Source organism: Phragmites australis, chromosome 22 (genome assembly GCF_958298935.1).
Source record: "Phragmites australis chromosome 22, lpPhrAust1.1, whole genome shotgun sequence".
NCBI classification, from domain to species: domain Eukaryota; kingdom Viridiplantae; phylum Streptophyta; class Magnoliopsida; order Poales; family Poaceae; genus Phragmites; species Phragmites australis.
The window spans coordinates 21,547,932-21,567,895 of record NC_084942.1 but is presented as its reverse complement, the minus strand read 5'-3'; the positions used below and the strand labels follow the sequence as shown (position 1 = coordinate 21,567,895).

Below are 19,964 nucleotides of genomic sequence, written 5' to 3'. Positions count from 1 at the left end.
TCTTTGAGCCTTGCTTTGAACCTTTCCATGTTTCCCTTAGAGTCACTTTTTGTTTTATAGACTCATTTTTAGTCTACTGTTTTGGCTTCGTCGGGAATTTCTACTGAGTTCCATTCATCATTAAGCCATTCAGGCGAATGTTCTTCATACGAGTTGGGAACTGCTGAGGCTCATCATTAGGTGCTTCATTAAGAATTTTAGAAACATCAATGTCTCCCCCTCAAAGTGTGCAATATTTGAAGTCAGAGAAGTCTAAAAGGTGGAGAATCACTTACTTAATGAGGTGCTTTATTCTCCCTCTTGAAACGTGGCCAAAATGGCAATGCCACGGTTTCGAATAAGTCTCATTATTCGCATTACAAACATTCAAAGATATAAAAAATTCATTCAGATGAAGTATGACTAATAATATCTAAATTTAATTTTAAGCGATACACTTATTGTCTATGAAATTACATTCATAATTTTAATCGTCCAACAAAGAAACTAAAATAAGATTCTCCTGATGGAAGGAACATACAAACATTATTAATGGAGCTTATTCTTAAATTTATAATCTCTTTGGAATTTTCTCTTGTTGGAGCCTCTAAATTGATGCACATAATCTTTATTTTCATCCCTCAGCCTCTCCTCCTTTTGGACACACATCGCGATCAAGTTGCTCATGGTCTATTTCTCCTTCTGAGTGTTGTAATTGATTTTAAATAGAGTAAACTCAGGAGGTCAATATGTCATAATAAAATGGACAAGAAAAGCCTCAGGTATTCATGTCCATGCCATTGAGCTTACCAGCCATGTCAGTCATCATCATAATGTAATCTCTTATTCTGTCGGACCCATCATACTTAGTGCTTAAAAGTCTTTGAATGAGTGTACTAGTATAAACCTTGGAGGTGCATTTGAATTGCTCTTCCATGGACGCTAGGTACGTCTTAGCAGTATCGGAGTCATGGATTGCTCCCCTTATCCTGACTGATATAGAGTTCTTCATAACAATTAGAGACAAACGGTTCAATCGTTCTCACTTCTCAGAAATAACATCATAAGTATTTTAAGTGTTCCATAATTCTCCATGCCAATGGCGGGTGTAGTGGGAGCGTTAACCCTGAGTGCATAATCAAGATCCAGAATAACAAGTACAACCATTACTTTTGCTTTCCAACCGGAAAAAATTGCTTCTTGTGAGCTCGTCTATGCTGTCAATGATGGCAGAAATGATGGAAGTGTTAAGAGTTGAAGGAAAATTTTGGGCCAGATTAAAACATTATCATGAATAAATATTTACACGAAGATAACCCTACGTTAGTTTGATTAAAATCATGCAAAAATTCAATTCAAATCCATATCATTGTTGGGCAAAAAACAGAAAATACTTTTTAATAATACATAAATGGCACATAATTACAATCAAAATTGGTCAGAAAGTAATGATGGATGTACATGAATTAATCGTTAAATTTAGTGCATAATCGCAAACAACGTTGGTCAGTATGCAACCACGGCCAAAATAACATCAAAAGTCTCTAAATAAATTCTCCCGTTGGTTCCAATTTATCCAAAGAAGAATCGTAAATTTTGGCACATTAACATAATTTAATTTGGGCTACAGTCATTAAGAATTCTAGTGCATAAATGGAAAAACATTAAGATTCACTGGAAAACTTTCTTTAAAGAAATAATAATAATGTTTTTTACATTAAATATTATTTATTTGGGCCATAATCTAGTGCACAAAAGGTTAGGGTTAAGAACCACTGTATAACCTAATAAAATGAAAATACCCATACCTCAGTTTTATTGACCCAAGTATCGGCCCATAAGTATGTTGAAAGTGCATCTAGCCTCTAAGTGTGATTTTGGTAATTAATGATAATACCTATGAACTAGCATATGTGTTAAGAATTGTTAGCAGGGTGTTCCATACGTGATGCATGGAGGAGAAATATGTATTAATATAAATAAGCTCTAGGTGATGCTCGGGTAAATTAATAATAATACCTATAAACTAACAATTATATTGAGAATTATTATTAGGGTATTCCATAGGAGATGCATAAGATTTAAATATGGATTCATTGAGAAATGACATGAGTTCAAAGAATTATATCAAAGTCATTGAGATCTTAGTGATGCTCAGAAGAAGAAGAAGAAGCTTGAAGCATAAATGCTAAATTACTTGTGGAGATCAAGTAATTTAAGGTACAATATTGTGAATTAAGTTTTATGGACTAACCTATGTGTTTTATGCTTGAGAGTGAGTTGAGGTTAAGATCCATAAGAAGATATGAGTTGAATTGAAATCATATATGCCAGAGTGAAGAACAATATTGGACTCTATATATTATAAAGTGAATTTATTGAAGATGTCAGATAAAAAATGGTTTTCTATGGCAAGAGGGTGAAGAGCAATCAAGACTCAGTTACGATGTACCATCCAATAGTTAAGGGTAAGCAAACGGCTTAGCGCTGAAGGAGTAAGGCAATGGTGAAGGGCGAGTGAAGGCTTTGCGTCAATACCTTGCGAGGTCATGAAAAACTTTGGGTGATTTGCATCAATCATATGAAGAATCAATAAGAGATGAAGTGAAGACGATATTAAAGTTGGCAACTCTCTAAGTTTGAAAGAAGAAAACGGTACTTAAAGGTATTCAAATGCTCAAATTGGTTCAAACAAGTTTTACATTTGAATTTGAGTATAGATATGCCGTACTATTAAGAGGTATGCAACGTAGAGCAAATTGTCGTGTCTCAGTGCTGAAGAGTTTCTAACCAACACAAAGTGAGAGTTCGCTTTAGGAGTCTGGTGCAGAAAGTGCGGAAGTGTTCTTAGTTTTGATCAAATGTATTTGAGATCATGATTTCTATTGGATCGGTATCCCTCTGAATAAGTTTTTCGTAGAGTCCAAAATCATCAAAATTGGATATCGGGATCAAAAGTTATCGCCTTTTTTAAGGGTCTATTGTGCTGAACTCGAAAGTTCTGGGTTAATCTAAAAGTTTTGGATTGGCCGAAAGTTCCGGATGAAATCCGAGTTGGGGTTCTCAGTTTTGGTTTGAAGTTTCAATCTGAAAGTTCCGGATTTAATCTAGAAGTTCTAGATTCTGTGGTCAGTTCGAAGGTTACAGACTTGATCCAGACAGGGGTCTCGAATGGGTCTAATTCGAGTAACTTGGAAGTTCCAAGTTAAACCAGAAAATTTCATAACGGCTAGTTTTTGGGCATAATGACTCGAATGGGTCTAACTGCTTGTTATCATTTTTATCTCATATAATTCTAGTTTGGAGTTGTCTGTAGTACCATTTGTACATGTGGATTCTGTAGTAGTGTGAGTTTGATCGTGGAACTTAATTGCTGATTGTACCATTCCTTTTGAGTTGATTCCTTGAGTAAATTTTACAAAAGTAAACTCGAAGAAGGTGGAAAACTATTGCAAAACTATACTTTAGTCAACACTATATATCAGAAAACTACACTTTCGATATTCAGCTTTGCAAAGCTACACTTCTACCGTCATATATACTGTATCGTAAAAATATTTTTTTTTTTGCCGGAAATATCGTAAAAAACTACACATTCATGACGCTCCGTCTCGCTTGCCATATAGAATGACAATAAATTCATGTTAATGAACTAGTTTCCCCGTCTGTCTGAAGAGCGATTAGATCTAATTCCTACTCAGGATCTATCTAGACAAGACCTAACGTATAGAACGGATAAATTCGATAGTCCTAATCCGTGTAGTCAGCAAACGAGCTTGGGAGTTCAACTTTCTTGGGACGTAACTCATCTCTCCCCCCCCCCCCCCCCCTCTCTCTCTCTCTCTCTCTCTCTCTCTCTCTCTCTCTCTCTCTCTCACACACACACACACACACACACACACACACACACACACACACACACACACACACACACACACACACACACACACACAGATCCTGCACAGCTAACACACACACACACACACACACACACACACACACACACACAGATCCTGCACAGCTAAGCTAGCTTTCTCTCTCGCACTCTCTCTCTCTCAATCACTCCTCTCTGGTTGGCTTGCTCCCTTCAGCAGTTCAGTTGAATGTTTCGGCATCTTTTGATTAAAACCTTGAGTGAAAGGCACTACTCCACTCCATATTTTCCATTTTAGGCGTGGGAGAACATCCCGATGAATTGCGCATAACAATGCATATACTGTTCCACGCTCTTTAACTGTACTCTTTCACTCAAGATTCTTCTTCCTTCACTAAATCTTCTTTTGAATTCTTTGTTTGTTTCATGGTATCAATTGCAACATATAAGAAAATTCAAATTCATCTAGATATTCATATAGCGGGAGCAATATTTCCTAGTATGAATTTCTTTATAAGGTACATTTCCTGAAATACCATTGCCATTGTATTTTTCCATCGATTTCCCTCGCATCCCCACTAGAAATGACGGGGGATGCCCCTGATGCACACGAGTCGGGGCCCAAGATGGTGGTGGGTGTTCCAATCCAAGTCTCCGTGCAAACGAGTAGGAGAAACACTGGGATTTCTATTCCAACTTTTTCCATCCTTTCTTTTTTTTTCTTTGTGATTAAAAGATGACGCACATGCATGCACCATCTTTGACGAAAAGGAGACACATACAGATGGCATAATATCGTAGTAGATCTCATTCCAAGGATATGATAGTGATGTCATTTGGGATATATTTTAGTCTGCTAACTACGATTGTATTTTATGGGACACGAGCACGGAGTGATGTAGAGAGGAATATACTACATGATTGAGATGGATGGATTTATATATGTTTAGAACCTTGCATGTGCTTGGATATGATCTAGTCAACATCAATTGCTAGGTTTCCTAGCTACTTAAGCTATTGGACATGCGGAATGGTCTCCCGTATGCACCATCAACAAGTTCTTGGACAAACTTGCACCCACTCACAAGTTGTTTGAAATTACTCTTTTTCTAAACATATATCTATATAAATATCACTCGTATGTATCAAATCTAAATATATACTACGAGATATCATTAATAAGTGCAATCCAATGTTCTAGTTTCTTGTTGCCTCTGTAAAATTTGGGAGGAAGAAGCAAACAAATCCAACAATTAGTGGAGAGCATGGAGCTAGCTAGGGGACAAGTTCTTGAGTTGCACTATGCATTGGTGAATAATAATAATGTTGGTTTGATTGAAAATGCACTCTAAGCTAGATACTAGGAATAAAAGAAGAAAGACATGTGCCAACTGCCAACTGCCAACCACTCTTGAATGGAGAGAGAGAGAGAGAGAGAGAGAGAGAGAGAGAGAGAGAGAGAGAGAGAGAGAGAGAGAGATTTTCAGAAGGAAGAAAAGAAAAGAGAAGAGAGAGAGAGGAGGATGCTTCACCACATGATGGCAAATGGAGGCAATAGACTGATTACTACTCAGCAAGCAGCTAGCTATGAACAAATCCTCGGGAGCAATGTCACTCGACAGGATGCTCAATCTTGCTTGGAAGCATACTTTTGGATCCTTCCTGGTGGTGATGAACTGTCACTTTTGATGTCGTGGATGGATGTGGATTGCCTCACAGGTGCACAATTGGAGGGTTCTGATCTGGCCCTCTCTGCCTGTAACATAATCTGGTGTAACTTTTCTTGGGTAATTAACATTTCCAGACATGCTTATATATGGGGAAGGTTAGCTGGTGTGATCTTACTAACCAAGAATTTTTTTTGGTTTATCTAGACGTCGAACTACTACTTCGTCCTGTATAATTCATGCTTCCAGCCACGCCCTAGAAGTTTACAGATTTTTTTTTTACGAATTAGAAACAAATTCTTGCATTTTGATTTTCGAACAACCCTAAAATTGAGATAAAATTGCCCTGCAGAAGGACGACAAGCCCTAAACCCCAAATTTGATTTAACGTTTTGTGAAACCTAAGTCAACAATTTTATATTACACGTTCAACATTTTATGTGCAAAATGTTCAAATATTATTTAAAATGTTGAAACGGCTCACCATTTTTAAAAACTTTACTCAATAATGTTTTAAACCTAACTCAACAATTTCTAAAAAAATTGTTCAACATTTGTTCAAATTGTTGAAACAATATATTAGAAATATTGAAAATAGTCCATTCGAATTATTGAATTTATTGAAAAATAAAAAATAATAAATATATTCACATTGGATCTTATTTTATTTTAGCTTCTATTTGAATACATGTTCAGATGCAAAAGAGCTTGACTGACTTCTTAGCTGCTGCTTTTCGTTCATTTCGGCTACACCATAAATAGCTGCCACAATAAGAAAGAGGCAAGCGAAACAGCTAGAAGTGCTAGCTTCGCCGCACTCAACAATTCTTATTACTAGGTAAGTGCCCGTGTGTTATAACTAAAACATAAATATTAGATACGGTAACATCAAGCATAAACTTAAGATATAGAGATGTAGATACGCCATGGAAGCGTCATCGAACGAATACGTCTGGAGCGATGCCATATTTTGATTTCAGATGAGATCCGAAAAAGGAGGAGAAAATTATCCACTAATTACTCTCCTAAATTATTTATTTATTTTTATTAGTAAAATAGGTTCCATATCCGTAGCCGGTAACAAGGTGAGGATGTTAGAGGACGAGAGTAGATAGCAAAAGTGGATAAATTATTCAATTTTTATTAGATAGGAGGAGAGCAGTGGAAAAAGGTGATACGGAACTAATGTTTTGTATAGTAGAGATTGCATTAAATTTATTCAACACAAATGTTCAAACGGATTAAAAAAGTAGAGTTACAGTTTAAAACAAAAAATCATTTGAAATTTGACATTCAAATTCTAGTGTCTTGGTCAAATGACACATGCCCTGCATAGTGCACCCACACCAATCTCAAACACCGCCTGATTGTGCGACTCTTTTTGGGCACCCGAAGGGAAATGGTTCCTCTGATGTAACTGTACGAGGTGACATCGTCGCTGACACGTGGAGCCCACTGAGAATTGGCTCACATGTCTATAGTCACATCACAATGCAGTTACATTATATGATCTCCTTCCCACTGAATTATGTCCTACCACAGTCCACAGCAACAGATGGGCCAATAGTATCCATGGGCCTGGACTTTGGATATCTTTTGAACCCATTAAAGCTTAATAATGTTTTAGAGATGAAAAAGTCTAATTTGGCTCCTTCAACTATTGTCTATGTATGATTTTCCTCCTAAACCAGAAAACCATATATGGAGGCTCTCACAACAATTGAAACCGTTTGTTTTTCCTCCCTAAGATAATTTGGGCAGTGGTTTCGTCCTACGTGGTGACAACTTAGCTTCGACTGGGTCAGAATATACTGAGGTGGCACAGCGGGTCCTATGCGTCAGTGAAACCGAGAGAGGGGCACTGAGGGAGAGAGGGAGGGAGAGAGAGAGAGAGAGAGAGAGAGAAAGAGAGAGAGAGAGAGAGAGAGAGAGGGGCGGCCCGGTAGCGCGTAAACGACGGTGCGTTCGCTGAAGTTTGGCCAGAACCAGCCAAATGGCGTGAAAGCTCGGCGTGGAGCATGGAAACAGGGCCCATGGGAGGCAGCGAAGCTCGTCTGCGGTTCGGCTTAACTCAGGGGGTGCACCAACGCGGCCGATGGCATAGAGGAAAGGCGGCGGAGGAGGTGGCTCGGTGGTGGCCTCGCACGGGCACAGGCTCGTACGGAGGAGGCAGTCAGCCATGAATCCCTCGCGGTACTTGGCTGCTGCTGCAAGCGCCAATAGAGGTGGGGTCCAAGTCGTTGTATGTTGGCCAGCGGCGGTAAGACCTCACTAGAGTTAGCAGTGGTGGCTTCGGGCTAAACAAGAGGTGTGGGAGCGTGCTGTGGGGTGCGACTAGTGCTCTGGTGGTGTTGCCTTGGCTGGTATGGCTTCGCTAGCGGCAAACAGTAATAGAGAAGGGTGGTGGAGGAGGTGCTCTCAGTGAGGGCCTTGCACAAGCATGGACAGGGAGAGATAGGCCCCGAGAAAGAGAGGTGCTCTCAGTGATGCTCGCCATGGGCTCGGATCGGACGGGGAGGTCTTTTTGGTGACTAGCGACGAGCAGGATAGGGCAGTGCCTATGGTGGCTCGATGAGGAGGCGGTTGCGGCTGTAGAGAGAGAGAGAAAGGAGGGGACAAGGAGGTAGAGTAGGAGCAGGTTGTGCTCACTGTGGGGTCAGATGGGACATCTAGTGGATGGAGCTAGAGATCGACGATGGCGGCGACGGTGCTATGTCTTCGGGAAAAAAAATCAAGGGTTCATTCCTTTCTTCTCCTAGTCCGGCGACAAGCTCATCGTGTTGATCTCCATCCTCGCTGAGCCTCGGCTCGAGCTGACCTGGATGGCATGCTGTTGTACGGCCGGAGCTCGTTCCCGTACTTCAATGGCATGCTTTGGGTACATGGCGTTCGAGATCGGCAGAGTGCTGTTGCTGCTCTACTACCTAGTGTCCGAGACAGCTGTCATCTAGATGCTCATCTTTGCGTCATGGCCGATGTCAGGGTCGCCGACATCAAGGCCGTGGTGCGCGCTGTATTACCCAAGTTCTACTGCTCGAGTTGTGGTGCGTTTTCTTAGTGTGCGGGCACCGGTGCGTGCTCATCGTGAACACGAGGATCATGGTCGAGGCGTTCCTCAAGGAGTACATTGGCACAAACATCGTCATCGGCATGGAGCTCGTGGTATGACGCGGTGGGGCAACAGGGCTCGTCTTCTCCCCTAGCATCCTCATCGGTGAGAACAAGGCAGATGCGCTCCAATGTGCACGCTAGCTGTCTTTTTTTAGAGAGAGAGAAAAGAGGGAAGAAAAAGAGATGAGATGTCATATGACATGTGGGACCCACTGCCACATATGATGAAAGTATTATCAAAATCAGTTAAGGAGGTAAATTAAGTCAATTTGAATAGTAAAGGATGTGGGATATTTAATTTTGCGGTTCGAGAGGGATACACAGACTCGAACAATAGCTGAAGAAGTTAATATGAACTTTTTCCTTTAGGGCCTGTTTGGATCCTACAAATTGGGCCGAATTGGAATATGATTCTTGGGCTGGCCTGTTTGGGTGCACTTTTGATTTGGAAAGCCAGATTCAAGCCCTTTCCAGATATACTTAGGCCCAATTCCTTCCATAAAATCTGGAAAACCACATTCCATGCCTCCTTGGTCGAACCGTCTCATCCTCGACTCCTCCCGCATCGCCTCTTCGCAGCGACCGTCGAGTGCTTGCCGCCGCCGAGCGCTCCCCGCCACCGTCGGGTGCTTCCCTCTGCCGCCGGGCGCTCCCCGCCGCCGCCGGTACCACAACGTCCTCCCCTACTCCCTCTCACCCCTTACACTCCGCTCCATCTCCCCCCTCTGCTCCAAACATGCAACCCTAGCGAATCAATCACTTCCATCCTCTCGATCTCCCACCTCTGCTCCCTGCTCCTCCACATGCCACACCAACATATTGGCCCACGGGGATACCCTAGATCCATTCATTGAACCCTAGATCCATTCATCGAACCCTAGACCGATTTGTAGTCTCCATGAGAGGATCACGTGTGTTGCTTTGTAAATGCTTGTGCTATTTCCTGTATGGATGTTGTTAGTTCATGTGTGGCTATTCTCAAACATCTCGATTCTTCTCACACTGCTATTTTCTATATGGATGTTCTTAGATCGATTTGTAGTTTCCGTGAGACGATCACGTGTGTTGCTTTGTAAATGCTTGTGCTATTTCCTGTATGGATGTTCTTAGTTCATGTGTAGCTAGTGCATAGTACAATGTTAAGTTTCCTCTGTACTTTCTACTTCTGTCTATGGTTTTCTTAGGTTTAGTACAAGGTTCAGCATATATCCATAAAGATTGGCTAGTTAGTTTGATTAGGAGACAAAGACAAGTTTAGTGGAAGTTCCATGAAAATTGGATGGAGCTATACGGCTATATGCTGTAGACCAAGTGAAAATTGCAATCTGTTCAGATTTCTCCTCTCCTGAGTGTCCCTCTCTCTAGAACTCAAAATTCTAAAACTACTCATTTTTTCTTTTAGCAAATAACCACTGACCTTTTCTGGGACATATATTAAATTGGATACCAGTATTAGTTAAGGATGACAGTAGCATACTAGATAGACAGGAAGCTTCCTGTGATATATTTATTTTTCCAATGGTCCTGCACAAGCATACCTGAAATTAATACAAATTGATTCTATATATTGCTAACATAGATCACTACCCTGCAATCAACGTCATGTACTTTTATGTTCTCCTAAGTGAGTCCTTATTGCTTATACATACCTGCATTACACACGGATTGTACAGTACTGTGATCTGTACATGTCGAAGGTTCTAACCTAGCTATCACATACACATAAGCTATGATTACTTGGCACATAGGACCCTTGTTGCAGCCTGCAGGCCGCCTCACAGTGTAATCTTTATATTTCTCTTGTTTGGATTGGAGTTGTTATTAGTTGGACACATTTGTTCAATCGGTTTGTGGTACAAGGATAAAGCATCTGAAATCTGTAGAATTTATTGGATCATTGGTGTGTTTCAAGCCATGATTCATAACAAATTTAGCTGCTAATTTTTCCAATGTCATGTTGCATGTTGCTGTTAAGAAACATTATGGGACATGATGCTGATGCTAGCTGCTACTTTTGTTATTGTTTTCATGACCATGATTTATTGTTTGTTTTCCTCGTTGTTCAAATATATATTGTTTTCCTTGCTGTTAGTCCATTTTCTAGCCCTGCTCTTTTCATAATAATAAAACATTTTTGTGTATATGCATTCTAGATGTCGGGCGAAGATGTAAATTTAGTTTCTAACACAAGTGAGGATGAAATAAGGAGGAAGAGAAGGAAGAAAAGAAAGAGGCTAGCTGCTACTTTTGTTATTGTTTTCATGACCATGATTTTGCATTGCTATCGTCGAAAAAGGCCTAGGCTCATTGTTGATGTTGATGAAGTGGTAGAGAGGGATGTTAGAAGTAGGAAACAGATGCTGAGAAATTTGTACCAGGGTTCAAATGTCTATTGTTATGACAGTTTGCGCCTAACTAAGAGGTCATTTTCTGATCTGTGTGCCATCTTACGTGAGAAGTGTGGTCTGCATGACACCCTAAATGTGTCTGTAGAAGAAAAGGTTGCGATATTTTTGCTTATAGTGGGCCATGGAACGAAGATAAGGCTAATTCGTAGCACATATGGGTGGTCACTTGAGCCAATAAGTCGGCATTTCAATGAGGTGTTGAGATGTGTACTGTCATTATGCCATGAATTTATTAAGCTTCCCGACCCATCAGCTATACAACACGAGGATTCCAAATGGAAGTGGTTTGAAGATTGTCTTGGTGCACTAGATGGTACACACATCGATGTTTTTGTGCCAATGGCTGACCAAGGGAGGTATAGGAATAGAAAGTAGCAGATTACCACCAATGTTTTGGGAGTTTGTGATTGGTAGATGAAGTTTGTTTATGTCTTAGCGGGGTGGGAAGGATCAGCCTCAGATTCACGTGTGTTACGTGATGCAATGTCCCGAGAGGATGCATTTACTGTTCCAAATGGTAATTACACATATCATAACATTAAATTAGAGTTACTAACACGGTCTGAATTGAAACCTAATGATGCTTCTTGCTTAAATAATAGGTAAATACTATCTAGTAGATGCTAGATACACCAATGGTCTGGGGTTCCTTGCTCCATATCGATCCACACGCTATCACTTGAATGAGTGGGCTGCTCAAGGGAATAACCCATCTACTGCAAGAGAGTTATTCAACTTGCGCCATTCATCGGCTAGAAATGTGATAGAAAGAACATTTGGGCTGTTGAAGATAAGGTGGGTTATATTGAGAAGCAACTCATATTTTGACTTAAAAAATTAGGTATGCAATAGTTAGTAGTCAGCCAAAAATTCAAGTGTGAGTTTCTTTAAGCATCTATTAACTCACTCCTACTAACTTCATGCAGATTAGGATAATTAATGCTTGCTGCATATTACACAACTTTCTAATTGATAGACAAAGGGATATGGATGATTTACTTGTACGTCAAGTTGATAGGGTGATATCTGTTGAATCTGCTGAAGTTCAAGGAGATATGAGTATGATTACACATGTTCAATTATCGAATGAATGGAGCAATTTTAGGGGCACCAAGGCTAACCAAATGTTTGCTGATTACGAAGCGAGACGAGGCCAACACGTTTAGTTCAAATTTTCATTCTTACCTTATGTATGTATGTACCTACATGTCTAAAATTTACGTTCTTATCTTTGCATGATGTTGCCTATTACTTGATTGTCATGCTTACAAACATCCTTGTATTTTTTGCTACAGGATATGGAGAAGGGTAAGAAATTAGGCAGGGGTTACGTTTTTTGGAATAATGAGATGGATGAAGCATTGCTTAACACTTTTGTGGAGTACTACAACAAGGGTGATAGAGCTCAAAATGGGTGGAAGTCTCATGTGTACACCGCTGCTATAAAAAATATCCGTGAGAAGTGCGGTGTGGATATCACAAAGGATAATATCGTTTCGAGGAGCAAGACATTTGATAAGCACTACTCTATCATTAGTGGGATGCTAGGATCTAGTGGATTAGGTTGGGATTGGAACAAGAACAAGCTATCAGTTGATAGTGATAAAGTTTGGGAAGACTATGTTGAGGTAAATTTCAGAAACCTTCTACTTGTTGATAGTGCTATTCTGATTTTGTTTATGTGAATGAGTGAATCAGTTTGGAAAGACTATGTTGTGTGTTCTGTTACAAGCTTTTAGATGGTCATTCAATTATGTGGGTTTGTTCTGATAAACATAGGATGACACATGGAAATCTCCTTTAAGTGATATGCTGATGTACCAAGTGACTCCAGCAAACTTAGTGCATTAGCTCTTGCAGTTATTTCAAGCACTTTACATCAAACTGTGCTGTTCTTTTATTAGTTACAAGCTTTCCTGTTACAAGCACATTTGAGTGAATCAGATATGCATATATATAGTGTGTTGTTCTGTTTGTTACATATATATGAGTGAATATATATATATATATATATATATATATATATATATATATATATATATATATATAGTGTGTGTGTGTCTGTTGTTCTGAAGCTAATTTATGTTCTGAAGTTGATTAAATTTTGCACTCAACCAAATAGACACCTCAATTTGGTAGTCGAACTGAAGCTAATTTATGTTCCATTTATATATTACAGAAAAACAAGGAAGCCAATGGATACATGTACAAGGTTATAAAATTTTGGGATTTAATAAGTCTAGTTTATTGCAAAGATAGTGCTAATGGGGAGGCAGGCAAGAACCGCTGCTGAGAATTCAAAGCAAATGTCTAAGGAAGATGGTACTGCTAAAGAGCTTAGTTTAACATCAACTACGGCAAGTTTAAAAAGGCAACGGTCTGAGGATTCTTTCACTTCAATGATGTTTGAAAAATTGGATAAGTTTGCTGAAGCACTTAAAGACGATGTGCCAAAAGGTCCTTCATCGAAGGAAGTTCTTGCTGCACTACAGGATATAGGACTTGATGAAGATACTGAGCTTGACCTATATGATATTCTCACTTCTGATGCTCGCAAGTTTGAGGCATTAATGGCACTTCCAATGGAAAGGAGGAAGAGGTGGCTCATGAAGCAACTTAAGAAGTGAAACCCTTGTTTTGTTTGGAAAATCCTCTGCTGGTTTTGCATTGTCTTAATCTCAAGAACCTATGTGAGTGTGTGTTTGTAGGAGCAAGTGACGTCTGTTACTTTAGGAACTAAATATGTCATGCATTTAAATTCATGGTGTGAATGCTTATTTGTAGGAGCAAGTGTTGTCTCACATTGTCTTGCAAATGTTGATGCTTATTTCACATGTCTATTGAATCGAATGGAGAACTAAATAAAATGTTGATGGTTTTCAAACAATGTATTACTGTGTTTCCTGTCGTTCTGCTGTGTATGTGGAGAGAGAGAGAGCTGTGTGGATGGATGGAGAGAGAGAGAGCTGTGTGGATGGATGGAAAGAGAGAGCAGAATATTCAGTTCTGGAAGCACACTTTTCATATTTTGAATATCCTATCCAAACAATATTTTTAATTTGATTCTTAGAAAAGAATTCTATATACATCCAAACAAGAATGTTAGATTTCAATCATATTCTGGACAATTCAATTCCTTTGAAAGTAATTGCTGGAATCTAATTGCTTGAGTTAGTTTCAATTCTAGAGATCCAAACAGGCCGTTAGAGATATTAAAGCCCAGATCAACTGGCTCAGAAGCCCAGCCCATTACTCCCTTCCTCTAAAACCCTATACCCATCCACCGCCGCCGCCAACCCCTATCACCTCCTCCTCCGAAACCCTAGCCATGGCATGGCGCGGCGCCGCCTCCCGCATCGTCCTCGCCGCCGTGCGCCGCCCGACGTCCGCTGCGCGCCTCCGTGCCCCACCTCCGCTGGCTGCCCCGCGCCGCCGCGCCCCGTCCGCCTTCGCCACCTCCTCCGTCGCGGCCGCGCGGTAAGCTGTCGAACGCACCCGCAGAGCCATTCAGGCGGAACCCTGTGCTGGTGAATCTGATGCGGTGGTTGGGATCGTTGTGTGGTTTTGTGTGCGCAGGCCGCTGGCGGCGATGATGGGGTCGCCCGTGACAGTGGCGGCGGTGATGGCGCGACTCACGGCGCACCCGGCGGCGAGCGCGCGGGCGTGCTGCGAGCTCTCCCAAGGTACCTCCTTCCGCTGCACTTGTCAGGATCGCTAAATTAGTGGTCGTGCTGCATCATGTATCATCTCATCCACTGATCGCATCATTTTGAGTTAAAAATTGTATATTTCGTGCTATACCTACTTACCTAGGTAGATGGCGCGCTATATATTTCTTATTGTGGTGATGTTGATTTGTGCTAGTTTTTGCGGATGTGTTACCTAAGAAATTCACTCGGGCCATTGATTCGATGTTGCCTGGTATTTTGAGTGAACCTAGCTAAATTGTTCATTATATGGTCCTTTAACTATACGATAATCATTGAATGAAAAATATTCGAAACCAGCATGGAATAAAATTCTCGGTTACTATTGCCAAAGTGGAGTTTCAAGCAAACACATCGGGGGTTATATGCAATGTGTGCTTTATTTCCTACTCTTATACCAAAGTCGAGTGGAACTGATTTAAGGAGATTAAAATTGGGATTTTATAGGGAAGAGTGGGAAAGATGGTTGATGTTGGAGGCTGCACAGCTTGACGGGGACCTTGTGTCCTAGAAATATGTAGGTTCCTTTCCTGTTTCTTTTTCTAACAATATGTATATTTGGGAGTTGAAATTTAGGTTTTTTTGGGGGAAAAAGCTAGTAAATTGGTAAATACGGGGTGCTGCCTTGGCTGTTGGCACACTATTACTTGGAAGCCTTGCTGTCAATCTTTTTGCTAGCTTCATGTATTTTTCGTTGGCTTTTGTGTGTTGCTGTCTTCTTACCTTTGATTTCTGAAGCATGAAAACCCAACTGATGTACAGTTATCCAAATCAACATTTACTGTTTGTTTCACACGCTATTTTTTGTCTATATTTTAATTGGCTACACTGTACATCCGCTCTTTTCAATTTGTACTCACGCATACTAGTAGACACTTGTTTATACAATATTGAAACTTAAGTTGATTGAGGATACAGTTGGGATTTGTTAGGGAATGGAAAAGATGGGTGATGCAAGGCCAGTATACAGCATGTCAAAGGTGCTGATTTTGAAGCATGCACTCCCTTTGGTAATCATAATTTTCTCATTCATCCTAACCTGGAAGCTTAATAAGATCTCAAGGCTTGGGTTTGGGTAGTAAAAAATTTCACGTGGTTGGAATAGTATTCAGAATTGCAGCCGTTAGTGCTTTAGTTTGAAACATTTAGCACATTTTTATGATGAACCACAGTTTATCCTGTAATTTCAACTCCCGTAAGAATAGAATCTTGTAACCAATGTTTAGTGTCGTTTTCCTTTGTTGGATGTTTACTGATTATCTTCATGCAAGCATTTCCTGCCAGAATGGTTCGTCTTCCCTCATTGATGCTAGACACTTGACACTTTAGTTCTGATTGTGTCAACTATGGATTTCATTGTATTTTCTGTAAGCAGTTTTTTGTGGGGTTAGTACCCTTCCCGTCACTGCATTACCATGTTTGATTGTTCAAATGTTGAGCAACAGCAGGCTATCTCACATGCTTATCTCTTCCTGTGTGCACTGATGAGTGGCTGTTTTATTGTGCCTGCTGTTACGTTTTCTTTTTCAGAGTTTTGATGCTTGTCTCAGTTTTCCCATTTGCAGTTCTTGATTGTCACATACTCACATGTTATAGCAAGCTGTAAATTTTCCAAGCCTTGATGACCATATGGCGCTGTTGCCCTGCAGGTACTTGAAGTCACCTTGTAGATTCTGTCCTTTCGAAAGGATGCAACTCTCCTTGGATTTGTCTTTTGGAAAGCTATTGTGGTGTTTCATCATTTTTAACTGCAAAGCCAGAATGATCGCTCCAGCAGTAGCCAGTTCCTCTTTTATGTTTACTAGACTTAACTGAAATAATTTTTTATGTTACATGGCATGGTGCCCATGGATTTATTATCTTTTCTTTTTTTTCGTTGTGCGATATCATACTACTATCTGCTGATGTTGTGGTGTCAATTTTTTTGATTGACCTGAGCTATATGATATATGTGTGACTGTCTTTGTATATCCGCATCAGATGTTTAATATGCATCGTCAATTGCTGAATTTCCAGTTTGAATGGATTCATTAGTGATGACACGCATCCAAATTGTGCATTTATGTGTATTTCTATTCCTGCGATGATTGGGATTTGCCCGACGTCATGAATCGAATCAATTGTTTCTGATTGAAAATTTATTTGCCTCTTCTCAATGTTATGTTTTTGTGCATCGCAGAATTGCTCGTGAATGATGAGTGAACATGAGGTAAGTAGAATTTGTTTTCTTTCGTCAGCTCATGCCGCCCTGGTGCAGCTGTTGTCGCGGCCAAACTTGATCCAGAGGCCAAACTTGATCCAGAGGGCGGCACTTCTCTCTCCTGTTTGGTCTGAGGAGCAGAATGTCATGGGATCTCCTCTCAAGGTGGTCAGCAGCAAATCCACTGTGGGTGACCTGCATTGCAAGAGCATTAACTGGTTCAGCACTGACTAAATATTTCTCTGATACACCGTATTTAGGTACGCAGTCATAAGATTTGTGACCAAAGAAAACCCATCTATTTCCTATGCAATCTCAGAGATGCACATCTAAGAAAAACTGAGATGCAATATACATTATAGCGTCATCCATAACAAAAATGAACTATTTGCTATTTGCTAGCAAAATCTTGAAGTAGTTAAGTACTTTCTAGTGGTGTTACTAGGACTTGTGAGTCCGAATTTTTTTTTTCTGCATTGACACACATCCTCGTGTCGAGACGTATCAGACGCATCCGTGGTCATGTCAAGGCTGGGGAGAGGTGATAGCGGGGGTGAGGAGACGGCTGGGGCGAGGGGGTGAGTGGGTGGAGAATGGAGAGGGGCTATGTATTAGGTAGGGTTGTAGTTGTAGAAAGGCTGGATACTTGGATGGGTTAGATGGGTCTTAAAATGGTAGGCTAATATATCTAATTTTTTTATTTCTTTTCTTTTTTTTTCTCTTTATTAAATATGTGATGTAATTACTTGTGAATTTATGTGTATCAGTTATGAATGTGAAAAAATAGTAGTTGCAATGTAAAATTAATTACACAACATATTTTCTCTAATTTGAATTTCTATTTCTATTTTATAAAATTATATATATGGGGACCAAGCTAGGTTTTCTTCCCCATGGGCATCGGTCATATACAAACTATGGGAGCTAATCCACTGGGCCACGTATATATCCAACCCACTCACTAGAGAAAGCATATATGTAGAGAATTTTTTATTGATTCTAATCATTAAAATATAATATCTCTATAACTGTATATTCGATTTTTGATCCGTTTGAAGTATATTATTGAAAAAATATGCTTAACAAAATGAGACTCATGAATGCTATATTTTGATAAAGTTTTAGGATCATAATATAATTATCACATAGTAAATATTTTAGTTACAACACGCTGAACAATACAGCTATAACATTATCGATTGTAATATGGTCACAATATTGTCGAGTCAGCACTAAATATAATATGGTAGATATTTTAGTTATAACATGGTGAATACTCTAGTTACAATATGGTAGACAATCTAGTCACGACACATATTGTCGAGTGTAAATTAGTTGCAACATGATAGACACTAGTTATAAAATTGTCGATTACAACATGGTCGTAATATTGTTGAGTGAGTACTAATTACAAAATAGTAGACACTAGTTGCAATATGGTGAACACTCTAGTTACAATATGATAGAAAATTTAGTTATGACATGTATTATCAAGTGTGGACTAGTTACGATGTGATAGATACTCTAGTTATAACATGCTGAACGATATAGTTATAACATTACCGATTGCAATATGGTCACAACATTGTTAAGTGAATACTAATTATAACATGGTATGGCAACAACGATGGTGGCAATGAGTGCAACAGTGGAGTCTGGCACATCGTCAGCCGTGGGTGTGTGGAGAGGAGATATGATCGTGAGTTAAGTTGCAAAAATCCAAAAATAGGCAACAAACGCAACTGTATTTGTCAAAATAGATAATATATCGGTGTATTTGTAAATCTAGCACTTGTATTCAGCGCCTCAAATACCAAAAAATCGATTTTGGTACCTAAGGCACCAACTATTCCTGTATTCGGAATATAGGCCATCCCTGCTCATGTTGCGTCAGATCGGTGCTTTTGGTGCGTCCGATCGCATCATTTCTCTTTTGTCACTTTTTTGAACCCACACGCTGCCGTGTTTCGCTATAAAATATGAGCGGGTTAGTTTTGTAGCACAATTTTGTTTTATCAGGGCACGAGCGAATAAATAAAGAAAGAAACCGGATGCGTTAGTGTGTGTAAATTTGTTTCAACATAATTTTTTTGATATTTTATTCTTCATTTAATGTATTTGTGTAGGTAACTTTTTAGGGAAGTAACATCGGGAGGATTCAAAATCTAATTTGTCTAATAATAATAGTTGTGAAGTACGATTATCATATAACACAGTATAGACGTTACATACGCTGATAAACATTACATTCGATATGGAGTTTTTCGTCGCTACGCGGATGGACCCTAAGCATAAAGAGATGACGACAACAAATGTTGGTATGTATGATACGCCTAAAGACTAACTTAACATCGTGTCGCTGCTAAACCAAACATGTCTTAGAGAATAAAAATAGACTGGGTTACAATAGATACTCTCTACTGAGTGCACATAGGATATTTGTCCTTTCGCAGGGCATCAGGGCCCTTCGCTTTAGCACGACGGGCCCTTCGCTTTAGCACGACGGGCCCTCTACGATTTATTATCCCTCTGTTTTGAGTGCCTCAGCTACGGCGCACTCCGTGGCTACCTTCCTCATACGCTCCTTCTGATGTTTGAGCCGTAGTTCCTTCTACTGTTGCTTGTACTCTCGACATTCGTACGCTTCCCTCCTCCACCGTGTATCGACCCACCGCTTCTGGTGCGTATTTTTCTTCTTGTCTAGCCATTCCATGAAGTCACAAATAGGTGGAGGAGACTAGACAAATGAAATAAGAGGGTAGATTAGTAAGATAGTGAATCAAATCATACGGAAAATGTCACATTAGTGATATACGTTGCTATACATGTGGGTACTCGTACGGTCCATATCGAGGCTTATCGTACTGGTAGTTGGCACACATGAAGAAGCGTAGGCCATATATGTAGGAGATGTCCTGAGACTCGTGAAGCCTACAAGGGTTGTCACAGAAGCACATCAACGGTTCAACCCCCTGGGGATGAAAATACCCTAATGTTTCTTAGGTGGGCTTGGTGGAG

The 19,964-nt window shown here is 40.0% G+C and overlaps 1 protein-coding gene and 1 pseudogene across 6 annotated transcripts; both read left to right on the top strand.

Annotated features, from left to right (window-relative positions):
- The first annotated feature begins 10,536 nt into the window (after positions 1-10,536).
- LOC133905303 (uncharacterized) lies at positions 10,537-13,719 on the top strand (annotated as a pseudogene).
- Positions 13,720-14,288: 569 nt separating this feature from the next.
- Positions 14,289-16,768, top strand: LOC133904264 (uncharacterized). 6 transcript variants are annotated; one of them, XR_009907441.1, is made up of 5 exons: positions 14,289-14,516; positions 14,616-14,722; positions 15,194-15,263; positions 15,679-15,756; positions 16,396-16,768. XR_009907441.1 is itself a non-coding variant. In XM_062345722.1 (4 exons), the coding sequence occupies exons 1-3, from the start codon at positions 14,368-14,370 to the stop codon at positions 15,214-15,216; spliced, it is 279 nt and encodes a 92-aa protein (XP_062201706.1). In that variant the 5' UTR covers positions 14,289-14,367; the 3' UTR covers positions 15,217-15,263; positions 16,396-16,768. The 6 variants fall into 6 exon arrangements, 2 of the variants coding, with proteins under 2 accessions (XP_062201706.1, XP_062201705.1); XR_009907442.1 differs by having other exon boundaries at positions 15,665-15,756; XR_009907443.1 differs by lacking the exon at positions 15,194-15,263.
- The last annotated feature ends 3,196 nt before the right edge of the window (positions 16,769-19,964 follow it).

Bases quoted from the DNA above. Each gene is read 5' to 3' on its own strand.
- LOC133904264 (XM_062345721.1), top strand. From the start codon at position 14,368: ATGGCATGGCGCGGCGCCGCCTCCCGCATCGTCCTCGCCGCCGTGCGC. The intron at 14,517-14,615 runs GTAAGCTGTCGA...TTGTGTGCGCAG, and splicing joins TCCTCCGTCGCGGCCGCGCG to GCCGCTGGCGGCGATGATGG. The intron at 14,723-16,311 runs GTACCTCCTTCC...TCCCATTTGCAG, and splicing joins GTGCTGCGAGCTCTCCCAAG to TTCTTGATTGTCACATACTC.